The sequence below is a fragment of the Musca vetustissima genome, unplaced genomic scaffold, assembly GCF_032173495.1.
Source record: "Musca vetustissima isolate MV318-11 ecotype Yass unplaced genomic scaffold, APGP_CSIRO_Mvet_v1 utg67558, whole genome shotgun sequence".
Lineage (NCBI taxonomy): Eukaryota > Metazoa > Arthropoda > Insecta > Diptera > Muscidae > Musca > Musca vetustissima.
In genome coordinates this window covers 61,430-78,716 of record NW_026887235.1, presented here as the reverse complement: position 1 = coordinate 78,716, position 17,287 = coordinate 61,430, and the positions used below count along the sequence as shown (strand labels likewise).

The window sequence follows — 17,287 nt, the reverse complement described above, 5'->3', positions numbered from 1 at the left end:
TATTCGTCGACTATAAAGCCGCATTCGACAGCCCTATCCGTTCAGAGGTGTTTAAAGTAATATCTGCGTTCGGCAAAATTAATACGGCTATGCAGGATAACTTTAACTGACACAAGATCAGCAGTTAAAGTCGGAAAGGACCTCTCGGAGCGCTTTAATACAGAACGAGAATTCAGACAAGGTGACAGTTTATCGTGTGATCTTTTAAAGATCCTGCTGGGATAGGTCATACGAGATATAAAGGTGAACAGAAATGGCTCTCTGTACACCAAACAACACATGTTACTCGCCAATGCCGCTGATGTCGACACTATTGGTCGACCATTGAGAGTGGTAACAGCCATTCTTGAACTAATTGAGAAGGAGTCTGCCAAAGTGGTCTGGCAGTAAATAGAGAGAAGAACAAGCTGATGGTTTCAATGCGTAAGACGTCCACTAGACTCGGGCTAATTGTCGAACTTGAGAACTACAACTTTGACGTAGTGAACGATTTTATATACCTTGGTACCGCCATAAATAAAACTAATGACATCAGTTTTGAAATTCGGAGAAGGACAGTGGTGGCCAACCGATGGTCTAAATAAGTAATTTAGAAACAAGGTCAGCCAGATGAAACTCACACCGTCTACAAGACTCTGACACTACCCGTGCTGGTGTGTGGATCTGCAGCATGGGAACTTGCGCAAGTAGATGAGGCAGCTCTTTGAGTGTTTTAAAGATATATTCCCCGAAAGATCTATGGGCCGATCTACGTCGACGGTGAATATAGCCGTCGAATGAACCATGAGTTATACAGAAGTTTGTTTTAAATCATGTTTGTAATCGTTTATTTTATTAAAGAAAATAAATGTAATTTTTGCGATTGCGATTCTATCGCTTGGAACGTATCATCATCTCCGCTGATTTCAAAGTGTATTTCCAGCCATTCCATGTGCCCCAGAAGATACCATATACATTGTCAACCGGTTGATAATACGAATGGAGGTCACTAAAATTCACAAAAAATTATATAAATTAAAAAATTTCCTCTCTCCATCTCCATGTTCTGCCCTCTTCCACCTACCACATAGATTGCACCGAACGCCACCAACCACCACCCCGCTCCACGGGGAAGCTACCATCATTATTATCCTTGGTAATAAATGGTGCACCGGCATGTGCTCTCAACGAATCACCCGCGTCTCCACTATAGCTACCCAATTCGGTAATGGCATAACGTTTCAATTCACTTCCCACCCGGAATATATCATATTTGGCATAACGTGTTTGATTTTGATAATCACGCAGAATGACCAACAATTCCTGGGTGGCACCATAATTCGTCAGGGCATGCAGGCGTTCGAGGCCTATGAAAAATTCACCATTTGGATTTCCGAAACCATTTTTATAATTTTCCCAGCCAAGGTCAAAGGCCACCGAACCATCCAGGCGACGGGATATTGTTGTCCATTCACGATGTTGATTAAGGGAAAGTATATCAGGAGTTTCTTCAAAGGAATATGGTTTTGGGGCGGTGTTTTCCAAAATTTTCAAACTGAGGTTATGTTGCAGGTTTTGTCTATCTTCTAATTTGGAATAGCTGGAAGGAATTGAACAATACAACAACAACAACAAATTAAAGAATATATGGACAATAATTTGGAGTTGATTTTACCCTTGTTTGACTCCTTCAAGACCCTGTTCGAGGGATTTCTGGGCTTCGGCAGTAATATTTTCAAGGGTGCCAGCAATTCGATCTTCCTGCACAATTAATCTGCAAAAAAATAAAAATTGAAAAATTAATTAAAAAAAATCATGTCCAGATCGGACGGAAATATATATAGGAGCTATATATAAATCTGACCGGATTTTCTCGAAACTTGGCACACGTCATTCTGGACCTAATTCAGTACCATATGCCAAATTTCGTGCAAATCGAAAGACATATAGTGTTTTTGGTGCACCATTTACATGGAATCGGACGAAACTATATACGGGAGCTATATCTAAATCTGAACCGATTTTCACGAAACTTAGCACATATCATTGTGGACCTAATTCAGTACCATATGCCAAATTTCGTGCAAATCGAAAGTTATATAGGGACTTCGGGGCACCATTTACCTTAAATCGGACGAAAATATATATGGGAGCCATATCTAAATCTGAACCGATTTTCTCGAAACTTAGCACACATCATTCTACTTTCAATTCAGTACCCTACGCCAAATTTCGTGCAAATCGAAAGATATGTAGGCACTTTGGTGCACCATTTACATAGAATCGGACGAAACTATATACGGGAGCTATATCTAAATCTGAACCGATTTTCACGAAACTTAGCATAGATCATTCTGGACCTAATTCAGTACCTTATGCCGAATTTCGTGCAAATCGAATGTTATATAGGGACTTCGGGGCACCATTTACATAAAATCGGACGAAAATAAATATGGGAGCTATATCTACAACTAAACCGATTTTAACGAAACTTTGCACACAGGGTATAAAAATCCACGCCTATTATAGGTACCTTAAAAAATATTCTTAAAAAATCCTCCTTACCTTTGACCCAATTCCTCCAAACCCTTTTCCATATATTCTTTAGAATCCATCCTCAAGGAATCCATTAAATGGGCAATGCGAACTTCTTGTTCGGCTAGTCTGGAAAAATAAAAAAAATAAATATTTTGAAAAAAAAATGTTTCAACCTCTCTAAGATTTTTGGGTTACCTCTGTTGCAGAACATCCAATGTCTGATCCACAGATTGTTGGGTCCTTTGAGTCAGTGATTCGATTAATGTGCCTATTTGCTCCTCTTGCTGATCCTGTCTTCTATTCATGTCATCGAAACCCTTTTCCAGAAATTGTTGGGCATTCGAAGAAGTATTCTCAACGTGTTGCAGGACACGTTCCTCGCCCAGCTCTTGTCTAAAAAAATATATATTTTACTTTTAATTGAGGAAAAAAATACAGAGGACTTTAGGGTCTAACCTTTGTCTTAGTTCTTCTAAATGTGTTTCCATATATTTTTGGGATTCCTTGGAAATTGAATTGATTAGTGCAGTGAATCGGTCTTCCTGATCATTGAGCCTGGAACCGTAAATTATTTGAAAGGATATTTGATGCTTAATTTTTTTCCATGCCTTACCTTTTTTGTATTTGTTCCTGGGTTTCCTCAATCGTTTGTTTGCCATTCAAGGCTATGGATTCTATTAGTTTTCCAATTTTCTCCTCTTGAAGATCCTGTCTATGGGGAGAGAGGATTTTCAAACCGTAAGGATTCGTTATAAAAGTGGTTACAATATCTTACCTTTCTTGTAATTCCTTGAAACCATTTTCCAGATAAACTTTGGTTTCGGCAGACATATTATCCACGAATGCTATAAAACGATCCTCGTCCTGCTCATATCTAATGGAAAATTTAAATAAATAAAATATTAAATTTGATTTTTATATTTCAAATTTTATTTAATTACTTTCGTTTTAGATTATTGATACTGTTCTCCATCACTTTATTGGTCTCCTCTTTGAAGTTTTCCAACATTGTGGCCACATTGGATTCCTGGTCATTTTGTCTAAAAATAAAAAAAAAATATTTTTAAAAAATATTAAAATATTTTTAAACAAGTAGGAAAGTAGTAAAGTCGGACTGGGCCGACTATATGATACCCTTTCGTGCCAATCGTACAAACATCAGGAGTTTTGTGCACCATTTACATAAAATCGGACGAAAATATATATGGGGGCTATATCTAAATCTGAAACGATTTTCACGAAACTTAACACACATCATTCTAAACCTAATTCATTACACTATGCCGAATTTCGTGCAAATCGAGAGGTATTTAGGGACTTTAGTGCACCATTTACCTTAAATCGGACGAAAATATATATGGGAGCTATATCTAAATCTGAACCGATTTTCACGAAACTTAACACACATCATTCTAGACCTAATTCATTACACTATGCCGAATTTCGTGCAAATCGAGACGTATTTAGGGACTTTAGTGCACCATTTACCTTAAATCGGACGAAGATATATATGGGAGCTATATCTAAATATGAACCGATTTTTACGAAACTTAACACACATCATTCTGGTCCTAATTCAGTACCATATGCCAAATTTCGTCGATATCGAAAGATATTAAGGGACCTTGATAGACCATTTACCTTAAATCGACGAAAATATATATGAGTGCTATATATAAATCTGACCCGATTTTCTCGAAACTTAGCACACATCATTCTAGGCTTATTTCAGTACGCTGTGCAAAATTTTGTGCAAATCGAAGAATATATATGGTCTTTGGTGCACCATTTACATAAAATCGGACAAAACTATATATAGGAGCTATATCGAAATCTGACCCGATTTTCTCGAAATTTGGCACACGTCATTCTAGACTCAATTGAGTACGCCATGCAAAATTTCGCGATATCGAGAGATATATGGGGACTTTGGTGCTCCATTTAATTAAAATCGGGCAAAACTATGTGTGAGAGCTATATCTAAATCTTAATCGATTTTGCTCGAAACTTAGCACTTATCATTCAGGACTTAATACAGTACTTTATGCCAAATTTCGTGCAAATCGAAATATATATTGGGACTTTGGCGCCCCATTTACCTTAAATCGGACGAAAATATATATGGGATCTATATCTAAATCTGAACCGATTTTCTCGAAACTTGACACACATCATTCCAGACACAATTCAGTACACTATGCAAAATTTCGTGCAAATCGAATGATATATAGAGACGTTGGTGCAGCATTTACGTTAAACCGGACGAAAATATATATGGGAGCTATATCTATATCTCAACCGATTTTCACGAAACTTTGCACACATCATGCTAGACTCAATTCAGTTCGTTGTGCCAAATTTTGTGCAAATCGAGAAGTATATGGGGACTGTGATGCATCATTTACATAAAATCGGACGAAAATATACATAGGAGCAATATCGAAATCTGAACCGATTTTCATGAAATTTAACACACATCGTTCTAGACTTAATTCATTATGCTATGCCAAATTTCGTGCAAATCGAAATATATATAGGGACTTTGGCGCCCGATTTACCTTAAATCGGACGAAAATTTCTATAGGAGCTATATCTACAGCTGACCCGATCTTCTCGAAACTTGACACATATCATTCTAGAGTTAATTCAGTACACTATGCAAAATGTCGTGCAAATCGAATGATATATAGGGGCTTTGGTGCACCATTTACATAAAATCGGACGAAAATATATATGGGAGCTATACCTAAATCTGAACCGATTTTCACGAAACTTGACAGACATCATTCTAGGCTCAATGCAGTACGTTGTGCCAAATTTCATGCAAATCAAAAGATATGTAGGGACTTTGATGCACCATTTACATAAAATCGGACGAAAATATATATGGGAGCTATATCTAAATCTAAACCGATTTTCTTCAATTTCAACAGGGTTCGTCCTTGGGCCAAATGAATGAACTGTGCCAAATTTCATCCAATTCGAATCAAAAATGCGACCTGTACTTTGTTTACAATTTAACATCTACCGACGGACGGACATGCATAAATCTACGCCTATTATAGCGACCTAAAAAAATAATTTTAAAAAATCCGCGCCTGTTAGAGGTCCTTAAAAATTAATTTTAAAAAATTCACACCAATTTTGCGTGCCTAAAAAATTAATTATAAACCAGTGAGCGGAGCAGTATAGTCGAACGGGGCCGACCATATGATACCCTACAAAACTTCTGCGAAAAGCTAACTTTCTGTGGTTCTATATTCTGAGCATGGAAAATATTTGGCTATATTTGCACCCTCTTCACCGACTATAGGTCAACAAATATTACTAATATTCAACAAATATTACTATTCTAAATCCTTTTCCAGATTCCCTTCACCGTGAGTTGCATTGTGGTGTTCGGCTTTCAATTGTGGCCTATAGATCGATTCGAAAAAAACACAAAAAATAAGTTCTAGGTCCACTTCATCTCAATACTATTATCTGATCATCACCGAAAATTATGGGCATTGTCCTTGACCATACCTAGAGCCTCATGGAAAATTTCAAAGCAATCTGCGCTATATTTCCGACCTCTTGTAAGGTAATAGGTTACTGAATAATATCCGAATACGTAAGCACCTGTAAATATTTATGAGTAATTCCCACATCCGAGTACATACGACAATGTAATCGGTATCAATTTAAAGGCCAACCACTCCTCTTGGATTTACTCTCAACTTATCGGATCTGGTTATTCTTTGGCCCGATCGCCTTCTCCATGTAAATATTCGTGATATTTGGACCATAATTGCGGGCTCTGGACCGGTACATTAGGCAAAAATAAAGTTTTTGGTCCATTTCATCTTTACCAAACAATAGGGGTCTTTATTGATCAGAACCCATCCTACATGCAAAATTTCGTGAATATTGGCCCATAACTGTGGCCTGTATCGTGATTACATATAATAATGGACAGACGGACGGACACACATGTCTAGATCGACTCAGCTAGTCGAGATATGACGATTCGCGGCGTTACAAACTCTTGGGGCTGCACAAAGCTATAATACCCTGACAACATAGTTGTGTAGGGTATAAAAATCCATGCCTTTTTTCATTTTTTTTTAATTCGAGTACCTACCTCTCTCTCAGCTCTGCAATATTTTCCCGCAACACCGACGTCTCATTCAGCAATATATTTATTTTGGCATAGAGAACACTCCACAGACCGGCATTATTGTGCTCCGGAACTGGATCCTAATTTAATATATTTGTATTTCAAATTTTTTTTTTCAAATTTTATTGTTGTTATTTTTTTTATTTTCACACACTCACATCATTTACGCCAATTGTCAAATGGCTTTCGACTAAATTTATGGCTGTCCAAGCGATAACCAGCAGAAAAAGAATTTTCATTTTCTATTTCTGGTGTCGGACTTCTTTACCCGAATAAAGTTTGGTAGCTACTAATCAAGGTTGGAGGCGAATGATAGCTTTTTATATATTTAGCCAAATGGCCAAGTGATAAGCAGCAGGAGCGGGAAATTTGGGTGATAAGGGTAGAGGTGGTGAAAGGGGGATGGAAACGTTGTGGATAAATATATTTGGAATTATTACTTCAAGACCCTACTAGGTGGTCCTCGCCTTGATTTTATTAAGGGAAATATTTATTTATTTTTGTTTTGTTTTAGAAATTTTTTTGCAAAGCCGCTAACTTCGTTAGTGTTTGAAATACATTTTCAAATCTAAGAAAACATCTCGCAATATAAATTAAATGTGTTTAATTTTTGTTGGTTCGTACCAGACACATACAAAATATTATCAGGCATTGAAAATTTTGGTATAGGTTAAGATAGCTGAACATGATGTCAACAACACAACAAATCATGACGGTTCTAATTAGATCATTGCGAAAAATATTATTTGAAAAACTAAAAAAAAATTGGCAAGTATCGAGGGTCGTTGCGGAAATTAGTTTAAAAAATCACACACTTTATAGGTCCATAAAAAATTCATTTAAAAAAATCCACGCTACTTGGGTGACCTTATTAATAGATCTTGGCATAGATCGTTGTCTCAGTCTGTTAAGTTAGCTCTCTAACAAGAAAATGCAGGGACTTAAATTTGGTCTTCAATCCAGAAAAGTCAAACACGATATGCTTTGCCAAAAATAGTATCAAACGGGTTACCTTAAATATAGAGGGTATAGAGATACAGCAGGTGAAAAAGTTAAGATTCCTGGGAAGAATCATTACAAATTCCCTAACGGCAAGAGATCATCATGAGCACATAAGTGAAGAGCTAAAGGGTAGACCGAATTTACTTAAATGTTTGACGACGGTGAGAAAATGGCCATGAACACGTACAAGAGTTCTATAAGAGCGAATGTTGAGCATGACAGGACGACAACGGCCAATGCGCCGGCGTATATCAATAAAAATATCGAGCGCCTACAGAATAAGATGATCAGAAGATCGTTGGGAGTTACGACCACTTCACTGATTCATGTGAGGCATGTCCCCCAAATATCGAGCTATGGTCCTAACAGCCAACGAAATTATTAGAAATGTATACAGCAATGAGAGATTATATGAGATAGTAGCGGATAACCCACGAGTTAAATCCAGTTATAGTGCAATATTTTACGAGTTTGACGACATCTTCCAAAAGATCAGAATAAGTTCATATAAATATCAGGACAAATTGACGATCAGAACAAATCTTTTACCCTCTACGAAGCAGAATGCTCCTCTTGATGTAATACATGCCATATATAAATGTGAGATGGAATACTATAGATGTAATGGCTTCACCATTTTTGCCAGTGATGCTTCGGTTGGACGTGAGACCACAGGGTGTGGTGTATACAATGTGTCCAATAAGGACAAGTTTCTCTTTAAGTTGGACATTAAGTCCTCGTCCATGTTCGGCGAACTTTATGCTATTAAAAAGGCGCTTGAAACTGCGACGGAGGAGGTTTATGGCAATCTGATCATCTTTACAGACAGCCTTGCGGCCTGTAAGGCTCTAGGCTCTGACAATTTTCTGGTTGCTGAATGTCACAATTTGGTGAGGAGATCAAATGTGTACAGATGTCATGAGGTTTGGACTCCGAGTCATAAAGGCATACTATTTAATGAAGTTGTGGATTTTTTGGCAAAGCAAACGGTGGATGCAGGTGCACCAATTGTGACATATCTGACCCCGAAGGAGGCGATAAAACAGATAGAAAGGAGAGTACAGGACATGTGGAATGAAGAATTTCAGACAGTTTCCTTGACCAAAAGGCAGATTCTTTTTTCAATTCTCTGCCGATGTGTATAGCAAATTGTGGTATTGCAAAATCAATTTCAGCCCGGATGATACAAAATTAATTAACAGGCTCATGACAGGACTTTCGTATTGTAAAGTCGATCTACATCGTTTAGGTGTCAATGATTCTTGGCAATACGATTTATACGGTGTTCCTGAATACGTGGAGCACTGCATTTTTATATGCCCTAGATGTAATCAATTAAGAATCGCAACCTTTTTTCGCAACATAATAATCTTATGACAATCCTGAAATCCACTGAGGAAGAGCTATTCGAGATATTAATTCCCTTCATCAAAGAGGCGAAAATTCATCTGTGATCATCATCCTGGTACCTATCCCATCTCAAACTGTGATATTAGTTTAAGTTTTTAACTGCTTTTGGATCAATAACTAATTGATGACTTTTTGTCCCTCTTTTCTATTTAGTACCTATCTTCAGCACCCTTGAAGGCGCCTAGAGGTCTTGGAGAATCAACCTTGTGTGACCAAGAAGCAGTTTTAGTTCCGGAAATTCTTCGTCTGCGGTTTGCAGTTTTTGTCACTACCATGGCACAATGAATAGGTAGTCCATTTAGCGCAGCTGATGTCTTGATTAACTGTCAAAGTGGGTAATTTATACTTGTATTTGATGTGCAGTGTTGCCAACCATTTGAAATATTATATGTAAAAATGGAGACAAAAACAAAGGTTTTTGTTGTGATACATTACCTTATTATTGCATCATGGTCACTACATACACCTTATGCACTTGGACATTTCTCAACCGGGAGGTCGTAGGTCGGATAAAGTTTGACAACCCACAAATCGACGCCTATTTTTTGTTGAATCGCACCTTGGGTTCCTAAAAAATTATTTTCATGGCTTCTATAATTAAAATAAAATTTCCCAACTAAATAATTGTTTTAAAAATATATTTATCATTTATAATCTTATTTTTAAAATTTATATTGGTCATAAAAATCACGCGGATTACCTTTTTTTGTTTACAAATCCCAAATCAAATCTGTGCAAATAATTCCTTATCTCAATGCCCTGATTATACGTTGCGAAAAATTCTGGTAATTTTTGAAAATTTAAAAAAAAAACGATAATAGTTATAATTTATAATGGGGTTGAAAACTAATAAAAAATATTTTTATAAAAAATATATATTTTTAATATAAAAAATACATTTTTTATATAAAAAGTATTGAATTAAACAAATGTAATTGAATTAATAAAATGAAAAATTATTTTCCAATTAGTTTTTAATTAAATTAATTTTTGTTTTATTTTTTAAGTAGCTGGTACCCTTAAAGATTGATAAGAAACTAATCACAAGTCTGCAATTAATTTGTACCACTCACAAATTGGATCATAAATCCAAACAAAGCGATTATCAATTTTTGGACACTTGACAAATACGAACAACAACACCAACAATCAAACAAATCAATTTTTCGCCAACAAATGGGTTTTGGGGACGCACGACAAACAATATAAGTCCAAAATCGCCAACATCATCATCAGCAACATCATCGGTTAAAAAATAATTTTGTGATGTAGAGGTTAGAAATATTTGGATCATGTTTTTGTTGTTTGTTTTTTTCCAAGAAAGTTATTAGAAATTCTATAGAAATTTGGTATTTCGTATCAGGTGAGACACCGACCGAACAAGAAAACACCAAGGAATTATTTCACTTCTTTTTTTTATCAACCTCTCTACCTCTAGCACTGATGTCAGCCAAGCGCCGCCGAGTAATGATATCAGCCACCGACCGAGCAACCGAAAAAAATTGGTGATCATATTTAATAATTTTTGTTGTTCTTAAGTTTTCTGCCAATAATTTATTATCGTCGATATAAATATCATAGAATATTTGATATTATTTGTTAGTACCATTTTGATTTTGAAACGTGAAACATATCCCAAACAGGTGTCGGGAGAGACACGCAGCAAGAAAGAAAGGAAGTGAGAGAGCACGCCATGAAACTGCTGGGCATTTTGCTTGTTTTATGTGTGGCACAAAGGGCCTTTGGCGAAGATAATTCGGATTTGTCGGTGAGTTTGAAATGGAAAAAACAACGATTTAAAAAAAAAGTTTTCAGACACCAACAACAGGCGGGGATTTTCAAAATTAATATAAATATAATAGGCGTGGATTTTTTTAATTAAATTTTAGGGACCTACAATAGGCGTGGATTTTTTCAAATTATTTTTTAGGAAGCTATAATAGGCGTGGATATTTATACCCTACACAACTATGTGGTCAGGGTATTATAGCTTTGTGCAGCGCCAAGAGTTTGTAACGCCGCGAAATATTGGCCCACCTTTAAGTATATTGATCGTCATATCTCGACTAGCTAAGTCGATCTAGACATGTGTGTCCGCCCGTCTGTCCATTATAATTTGTAAACACGATACAGGCCACAGTTACGGACCAATCTTCACGAAATTTTGCATGTAGGATGGATTGTGGCCAATGAAGACCCCTATTGTTTTTGGTAAATATCGATTAATATTTCGGGGATGAAATGAACCAAAAACTTCTTTGTATGATTTTCTGGTCGCTCCAGAGGCCGCAATTATGGCCCAAACTTAGCGAATTTTTACATTGAGAAGGGGATCGGGCCAAAGAATAAGCATGCCTGTTTTGATAAAGATCGGTCAATATTTAGCGGGCCAAATGGACCCTGACTTTTGTGTAAAAAACGACAAAATTTGTATTCTATAGTGTATATATTTACTCCTGAAGGACATAGGCCCGAGAAGTTGATAGCGATAGTGTATCCAAGAGGAGTAGTTGATCTTTAAATTGATACGAAATATATTGTCGTATGTCCGCGGATGTGGGAGTTACACCTAAATATTTACAGGTGCTTACGTATTGAGATATTATATAGTAATCCATTACAACACTAGAGGGCGGAAATATAGCGCTGATCACTTTGAAATGTTCCATGAGGATCTAGGTATGGTCAATGACGACGCCTACAATTTTCGGTGATGACCAGATAATTATTTTGGGATGAAGTAGACCGAACACTTAATTGTTTGTGTTTTTTTTTCGAGTCGACTTATAGGCCACAATTATAAGCCGAACATCACAACTCACAGCGAAGGGAATATGGACAAGTAATTATGAGGACTGTACTGAATATTAGTAATATTCGGAAACTATGTCAGTGTAAGGAAGAGATGCTGTTGACTTCTAATCTGGCAAGAGGTGGCAACTATCACGAAATATTGCTCAGACTTGGAATGGAATCGGCCCGGTCCGACTATACTGATCCGCTCGCTGGTTTTCAATTATTTTTTACATCCCCAAAATAAGTGTGTATTTTCATACCCTTCAATACACTGTGGTACAGGGTATTATGTCTTTGTGCATATGTTTGTAACAGGCAAAAGGAAACGAGATTGACACATGGTTCCTTTTGAGAATATGCATAGAATCACTTTTTAAGCATATTTCTGAGTCGATTTACGCATTTCCGTCCGTCCGTCCATCCATGTTAAATTGTAAACAAAGTACAGGTCGCACTTATGATTGGAACTGAATGAAATTCGGCATAGGCCACTTATTTGGCCCAAGGACGAACCCTATCGAAATTGGGAAAAATCGGTTCAGATTTAGATATAGCTCCCATATAAAGTTTTATCCGATTTTATGTAAATGGGGCTCTGAAGTATATATCTTTCGATTTGCACGAAATTTGGCATAGTTTCGTGAAAATCGGTTAAGATTTAGTTATATCTCCAATATATAGTTTCGTCCGATTTAAGGTAAATAGGGCACCAAAGTTCCTATATATGTTTCGATTTGCGCGAAATTTGGCATATAGTACTAAAAAAGGTCTAGAAAGATGTTTGTTAAGTTTCGTGAAAATCGGTTCAGATTTAGATATATCACTCATATATATTTTCGTCCGATTTAAGATATATAGGGCACCAAAGTCCCTATATATCTTTCGATTTGCACGAAATTTTGCATAGTGTACTGAATTGAGTCTAAAATGAAGTGTGCCAAGTTTCGAGAAAATCGGTTCAGATTTAGATATAGCTCCCATATATATTTTCGTCCGATTTAGGGTAAATGGTGCCCCAAAGTCCCTATATATCTTTCGATTTGCACGAAATTTGGCACCGCGTACTGAATTAAGCATTGAATGATGCGTACCAAGTTTCGATTAAATCGGTTCAGATTTAGATATAGCTCCCATTTATAGATTCGTTCGATTTAATGTAAATGGTGCACCAAATTCCCAATATACCTTTCGATTTGCACGAAATTTGGCATAGGATACTGAATTGAGTCTAGAACGAAGTGTGCTAAGCTTCGTGACAATCGGTTCAGATTTAAATATAGTTCCCATATATATTTTCGTCAGTTTCGTGGAAATCGGTTCAAATTTAGATATAGCTCCCATATATAGTTTCGTCCGATTAAAGGTAAATGGTGCACCATAGGTCTTATATATCTTTCGATTTGCCCGAAATTTTGCTCAGCGTACTGAATTAAGCATAGAATTATGTTTGCTAAGTTTTACAAAAATCGGTTCAGATTTGAATAAAGCTCCCATATATATTTTCGTCCGATTTTGTGTAGATGGAGCATCAAAGACCCTATGTAACTTTCGATTTGCACGAAATTTAACATAGCGTACTGAATTAAGTCTAGAATGATGTGTGCAAAGTTTCCTGAAAATCGGTTCAGATTAATATATAGCTTCCATATATATTGTGTCATATAATCGGCCCAGTCCGACTTAACTACTTTCCTCACTGGTTTTAATCATTTTGTCAATTAATTTTTCTTAAATTAATTTTTTTTAAATTAATTTTAAAAAAAATTATTTTTTAATGAATTTATTTAAAATTAATTTTTATACCCTTCACCACTCTGTGGTACAGGCTATTATGTCTTTGTGCATATGTTTGTAACCGGCAAAAGGAAACGAGATAGACACATGGTTCCTTTTGAGAATATGCATAGAATCACTTTCTGAGTCGATTTATGCATGTCCGTCCGTCTGTCCGTCCGTCCGTCCGTCTGTAGATGTTAAATTGTAAACAAAGTACAGGTCGCATTTATGATCCGATTTGAATGAAATTTGGCACAGGTCACTTATTTGGCCCAAGGACGAACCCTATTGAAATTGGGAAAAATCGGTTCAGATTTAGATATAGCTCCCATATATAGTTTCGTCCGATTTAAGGTAAATGGGGCACCAACGTACCTATATATCTTTCGATTTGCACGAAATTTGACATAGAGTACTGAATTAGGCCCAGAATGATGTATGGCAAGTTTCGAGAAAATCGGTTCAGATTTAGATATAGCTCCCATATATAGTTTTGTTCGATTTTATGTAAATGGTACACCAAAGCCCCTATATATCATTCGATTTGCACGAAATTTGGCGTAGGGTTTTGATCAGTTCAGATTTAGGACATAGCTCCCATATATAGTTTTGTTCAATTTTATGTAAATGGTGCACCAAAGTCCCTATATATCTTTCGATTTGCACGAAGTTTGGCATAACGTACTGAATTTAGTCTAGAATGAATGTCTGCCAAGTTTCGAGAAAACCGGTCCAGATTTCTATATAGCTCCCATATATAGTTTCGTCCGATTTCATGTAAATGGTTCACCAAAGTCTCTATATATCTTTCGATTTGCACGAAGTTTGGCATAACGTACTGAATTGAGCCTAGAATGATGTTTGCCAAGTTTCATGAAAATCGACCCAGATTTAGATATAGCTCCCATATATAGTTTCGTCCGATTTCATGTAAATGGTGCACCAAAGTCCCTATATATGTTTCTATTTGCAAGAAATTTGACTAAGCGTACTGAATTGAGTCCAGAATGAAGTGTGCTTAGTTTCGAGAAAATCGGTTATATATTTATATATAGCGCCCATATATATTTTCGTCCGATTTAAGGTAAATGGGGCACCAAAGTCCCAAAGCACGAAATTTTGCATAGTATCCTGAATTGTGTCTAGAATGATGTGTGTCAAATTTCGAGAAGATCAGTTCAGATTTAGGACATAGCTCCCATATATAGTTTCGTCCGATTTCATGTAAATGGTTCACCAAAGTCTCTATATATCTTTCGATTTGCACGAAGTTTGGCATAACGTACTGAAAATCGGTCCAGATTTAGATATAGTTCCATTTTATTATAGATTGATTATAAGTAATTGACGCAGCAAGGATCCAATAAGCTGATAGGAACACAACGTTCTGAAATTAGTATAACCTAACCTGTGATAAGTTTGTTTGAAATCGCTTAATATTTGAATAGAGCTTCCATACATATTTTCGCCCGATTTCAAGTAAAATGGGCATCAAACTCCTCAGGTTAGTCAGATTGACATCAAAGTTTGCACAACTTAAAAAATTGAACATAGAATTACGTAGTTGCGTTTTCTAGAAGTACAGACATAGCCCAACGGATGATCTATTTATATTTGTTTGAAGTCGATTTACATACTTTATGGATAGATCTAGGTAGATTCACATTTAGATAAATATCACATATTTTATTTCATCAATTTTTAATAGTCTTGTTTAATATACCCATAGTGGTGAAGGGTATCATATAGTCGGCCCCGTCCGACTTTACTACTTTCCTTACTGGTTTTTATTTGTTTTAATTATTTATTTCAGGATCCCGTTGCCTTCGACAATGATGAGGTCCTGTGGCATGTCCTTTACACCAAATTGAATTTGATTATGAATGTCACGGATACTATGAGTGATACCGTAATGGAATTGCAAAATAAGTATGTACCCAACCTCACATTTCCATTTCCAAATCCATTTCAATAAATAAAATAATGAATATTTTCAGACAACGTGAACAGGAAGATCGTACAATGCAATTGATAGAAAAACTAAATACCGATGCCAAACAATATATGGATGAACAGTTTAAGGAATTGTCGGAAAGGTAAACAAATTAAAAATATATTTGGAAAAAATTACGGTCCTATTCGTGCTTTGAAAAATATTTTTAAAAAAAATCTACGTTTGAAAATTTGTTTTTTTAATAGCCATAAAAATATTGGGTTTTTACAAATATTATTTTAATCTAAACCGCTTTGGTCAATGAAAAAAATAATTTTTTTAAAAGTCCACATACATGTTGGGCCTTGGAAAATATATATATTTTTTTAAATCCACGCTTGGTCCACGTTGGGTCTTTGAAAAAAATATTTTTTTAAGAATCCACTACTATGTTGGGTCTGTAAAAATATGTTTTTAAATCCACTTCTATGTTGGGTCTTTGAAAAAATATTTTTAAAAAATCCCCGACAATATTGGGTCTTTGAAAAAAATATATATTTTTTAAATCTAACATCTGTTTGGCATATAGAAAATAATTTTTAACAAAATCTACGTCTTATTCTTTTTTTCAAAAAATATCTTTTTTTTAATCTAGTTCTTATTTTAACTTCAAAAAATATTTTATTAAAAATCTACACCCTATTCGGCTATGGAAATCAATTACTAAATATTTTACAAATTATAAAGCATACTTTTAGGCATGTTTTATAAATTCTTAATTTATGGTAAAAATTTTAAAAATTTCTTTCTTTATTCCCCTTTTCAGACAATACCAACAAGAAACCAAACTAACCCATCTTGTGGAAAAAATCGATGAATATTTTTCGGAAACCAATAAAAGATTTGATGACCTCACCTCCCGCCAAGATAACCAGGAAAATCTAATTGTGAGCATTTCCAATCAAACCCAAGCCTGGACGACAGTGATGCGTCGTCAAGATGGCTCTGTGGATTTCTATCGTAAATGGGCGGAATATAAATCGGGTTTTGGCAATCCGCCAAATGGTGAATTCTTTATTGGTTTGGATAATCTCCATCGTATGACCTCCCGAGAGCCTATGGAGCTATTGGTTGTAATGCATGAATGGGGTGGCGATATGGTCCATGCCCATTACGATCTGTTTCGCATTGGTGGCGAATATGACAAATATGCCATTAAGGTATTGGGTAATTATAGCGGTGATGCTGGTGATGGTTTGGGATATCATTTGGGTATGCCATTTTCAACCTACGATCAGGATAACGATGAATCGACGAGGAATTGTGCCAGCTATTTTCGGGGTGCATGGTGGTTTAAGTCGTGTTATTCGAGGTAAGAGGGAGGAATATTTTTTTAATTTCAATTTTTATAATAATTCTGGAATTTGTTTTTTTTTTTCTATAGCCATTTGTGTGGTCCTTATCGTTTTGAGGCCAATGCCAATCAGGCCGGTGTCAGCTGGGATAAATGGAAGGTGGACTATTCATTCCGATTTGCCGAAATGAAAATTAGACCAAAATTAGTCTGGTCACCTTCTAATAATATCACAGAATCGGAAATGGAAAAGAAAAAATTATTTTAAAATTTGAAAAATAAAATAAATTATAAATAAAAATTATCGAAAATAAAAAAAAAACTTTAAAAAATTAATGCC

General features: G+C 35.8%; 2 protein-coding genes across 2 annotated transcripts; one reads left to right on the top strand and one right to left on the bottom strand.

Annotated features, from left to right (window-relative positions):
• Positions 1-870: 870 nt before the first annotated feature.
• Positions 871-6,915, bottom strand: LOC133334819 (angiopoietin-related protein 2-like). Its single transcript, XM_061543134.1, has 11 exons — positions 6,835-6,915; positions 6,641-6,756; positions 3,459-3,557; positions 3,293-3,391; positions 3,131-3,229; positions 2,974-3,072; positions 2,713-2,910; positions 2,545-2,643; positions 1,655-1,753; positions 1,064-1,579; positions 871-988 (listed from the first exon to the last, which is right to left on the bottom strand). Exons 1-11 carry the CDS (start codon positions 6,913-6,915, stop codon positions 871-873), a joined length of 1,623 nt encoding a protein of 540 aa, XP_061399118.1.
• Positions 6,916-10,781: 3,866 nt separating this feature from the next.
• LOC133334817 (fibrinogen-like protein A) lies at positions 10,782-17,215 on the top strand. The gene is made up of 5 exons (XM_061543133.1): positions 10,782-10,856; positions 15,474-15,589; positions 15,658-15,756; positions 16,420-16,965; positions 17,038-17,215. The coding sequence occupies exons 1-5, from the start codon at positions 10,782-10,784 to the stop codon at positions 17,213-17,215; spliced, it is 1,014 nt and encodes a 337-aa protein (XP_061399117.1).
• Positions 17,216-17,287: the final 72 nt, after the last annotated feature.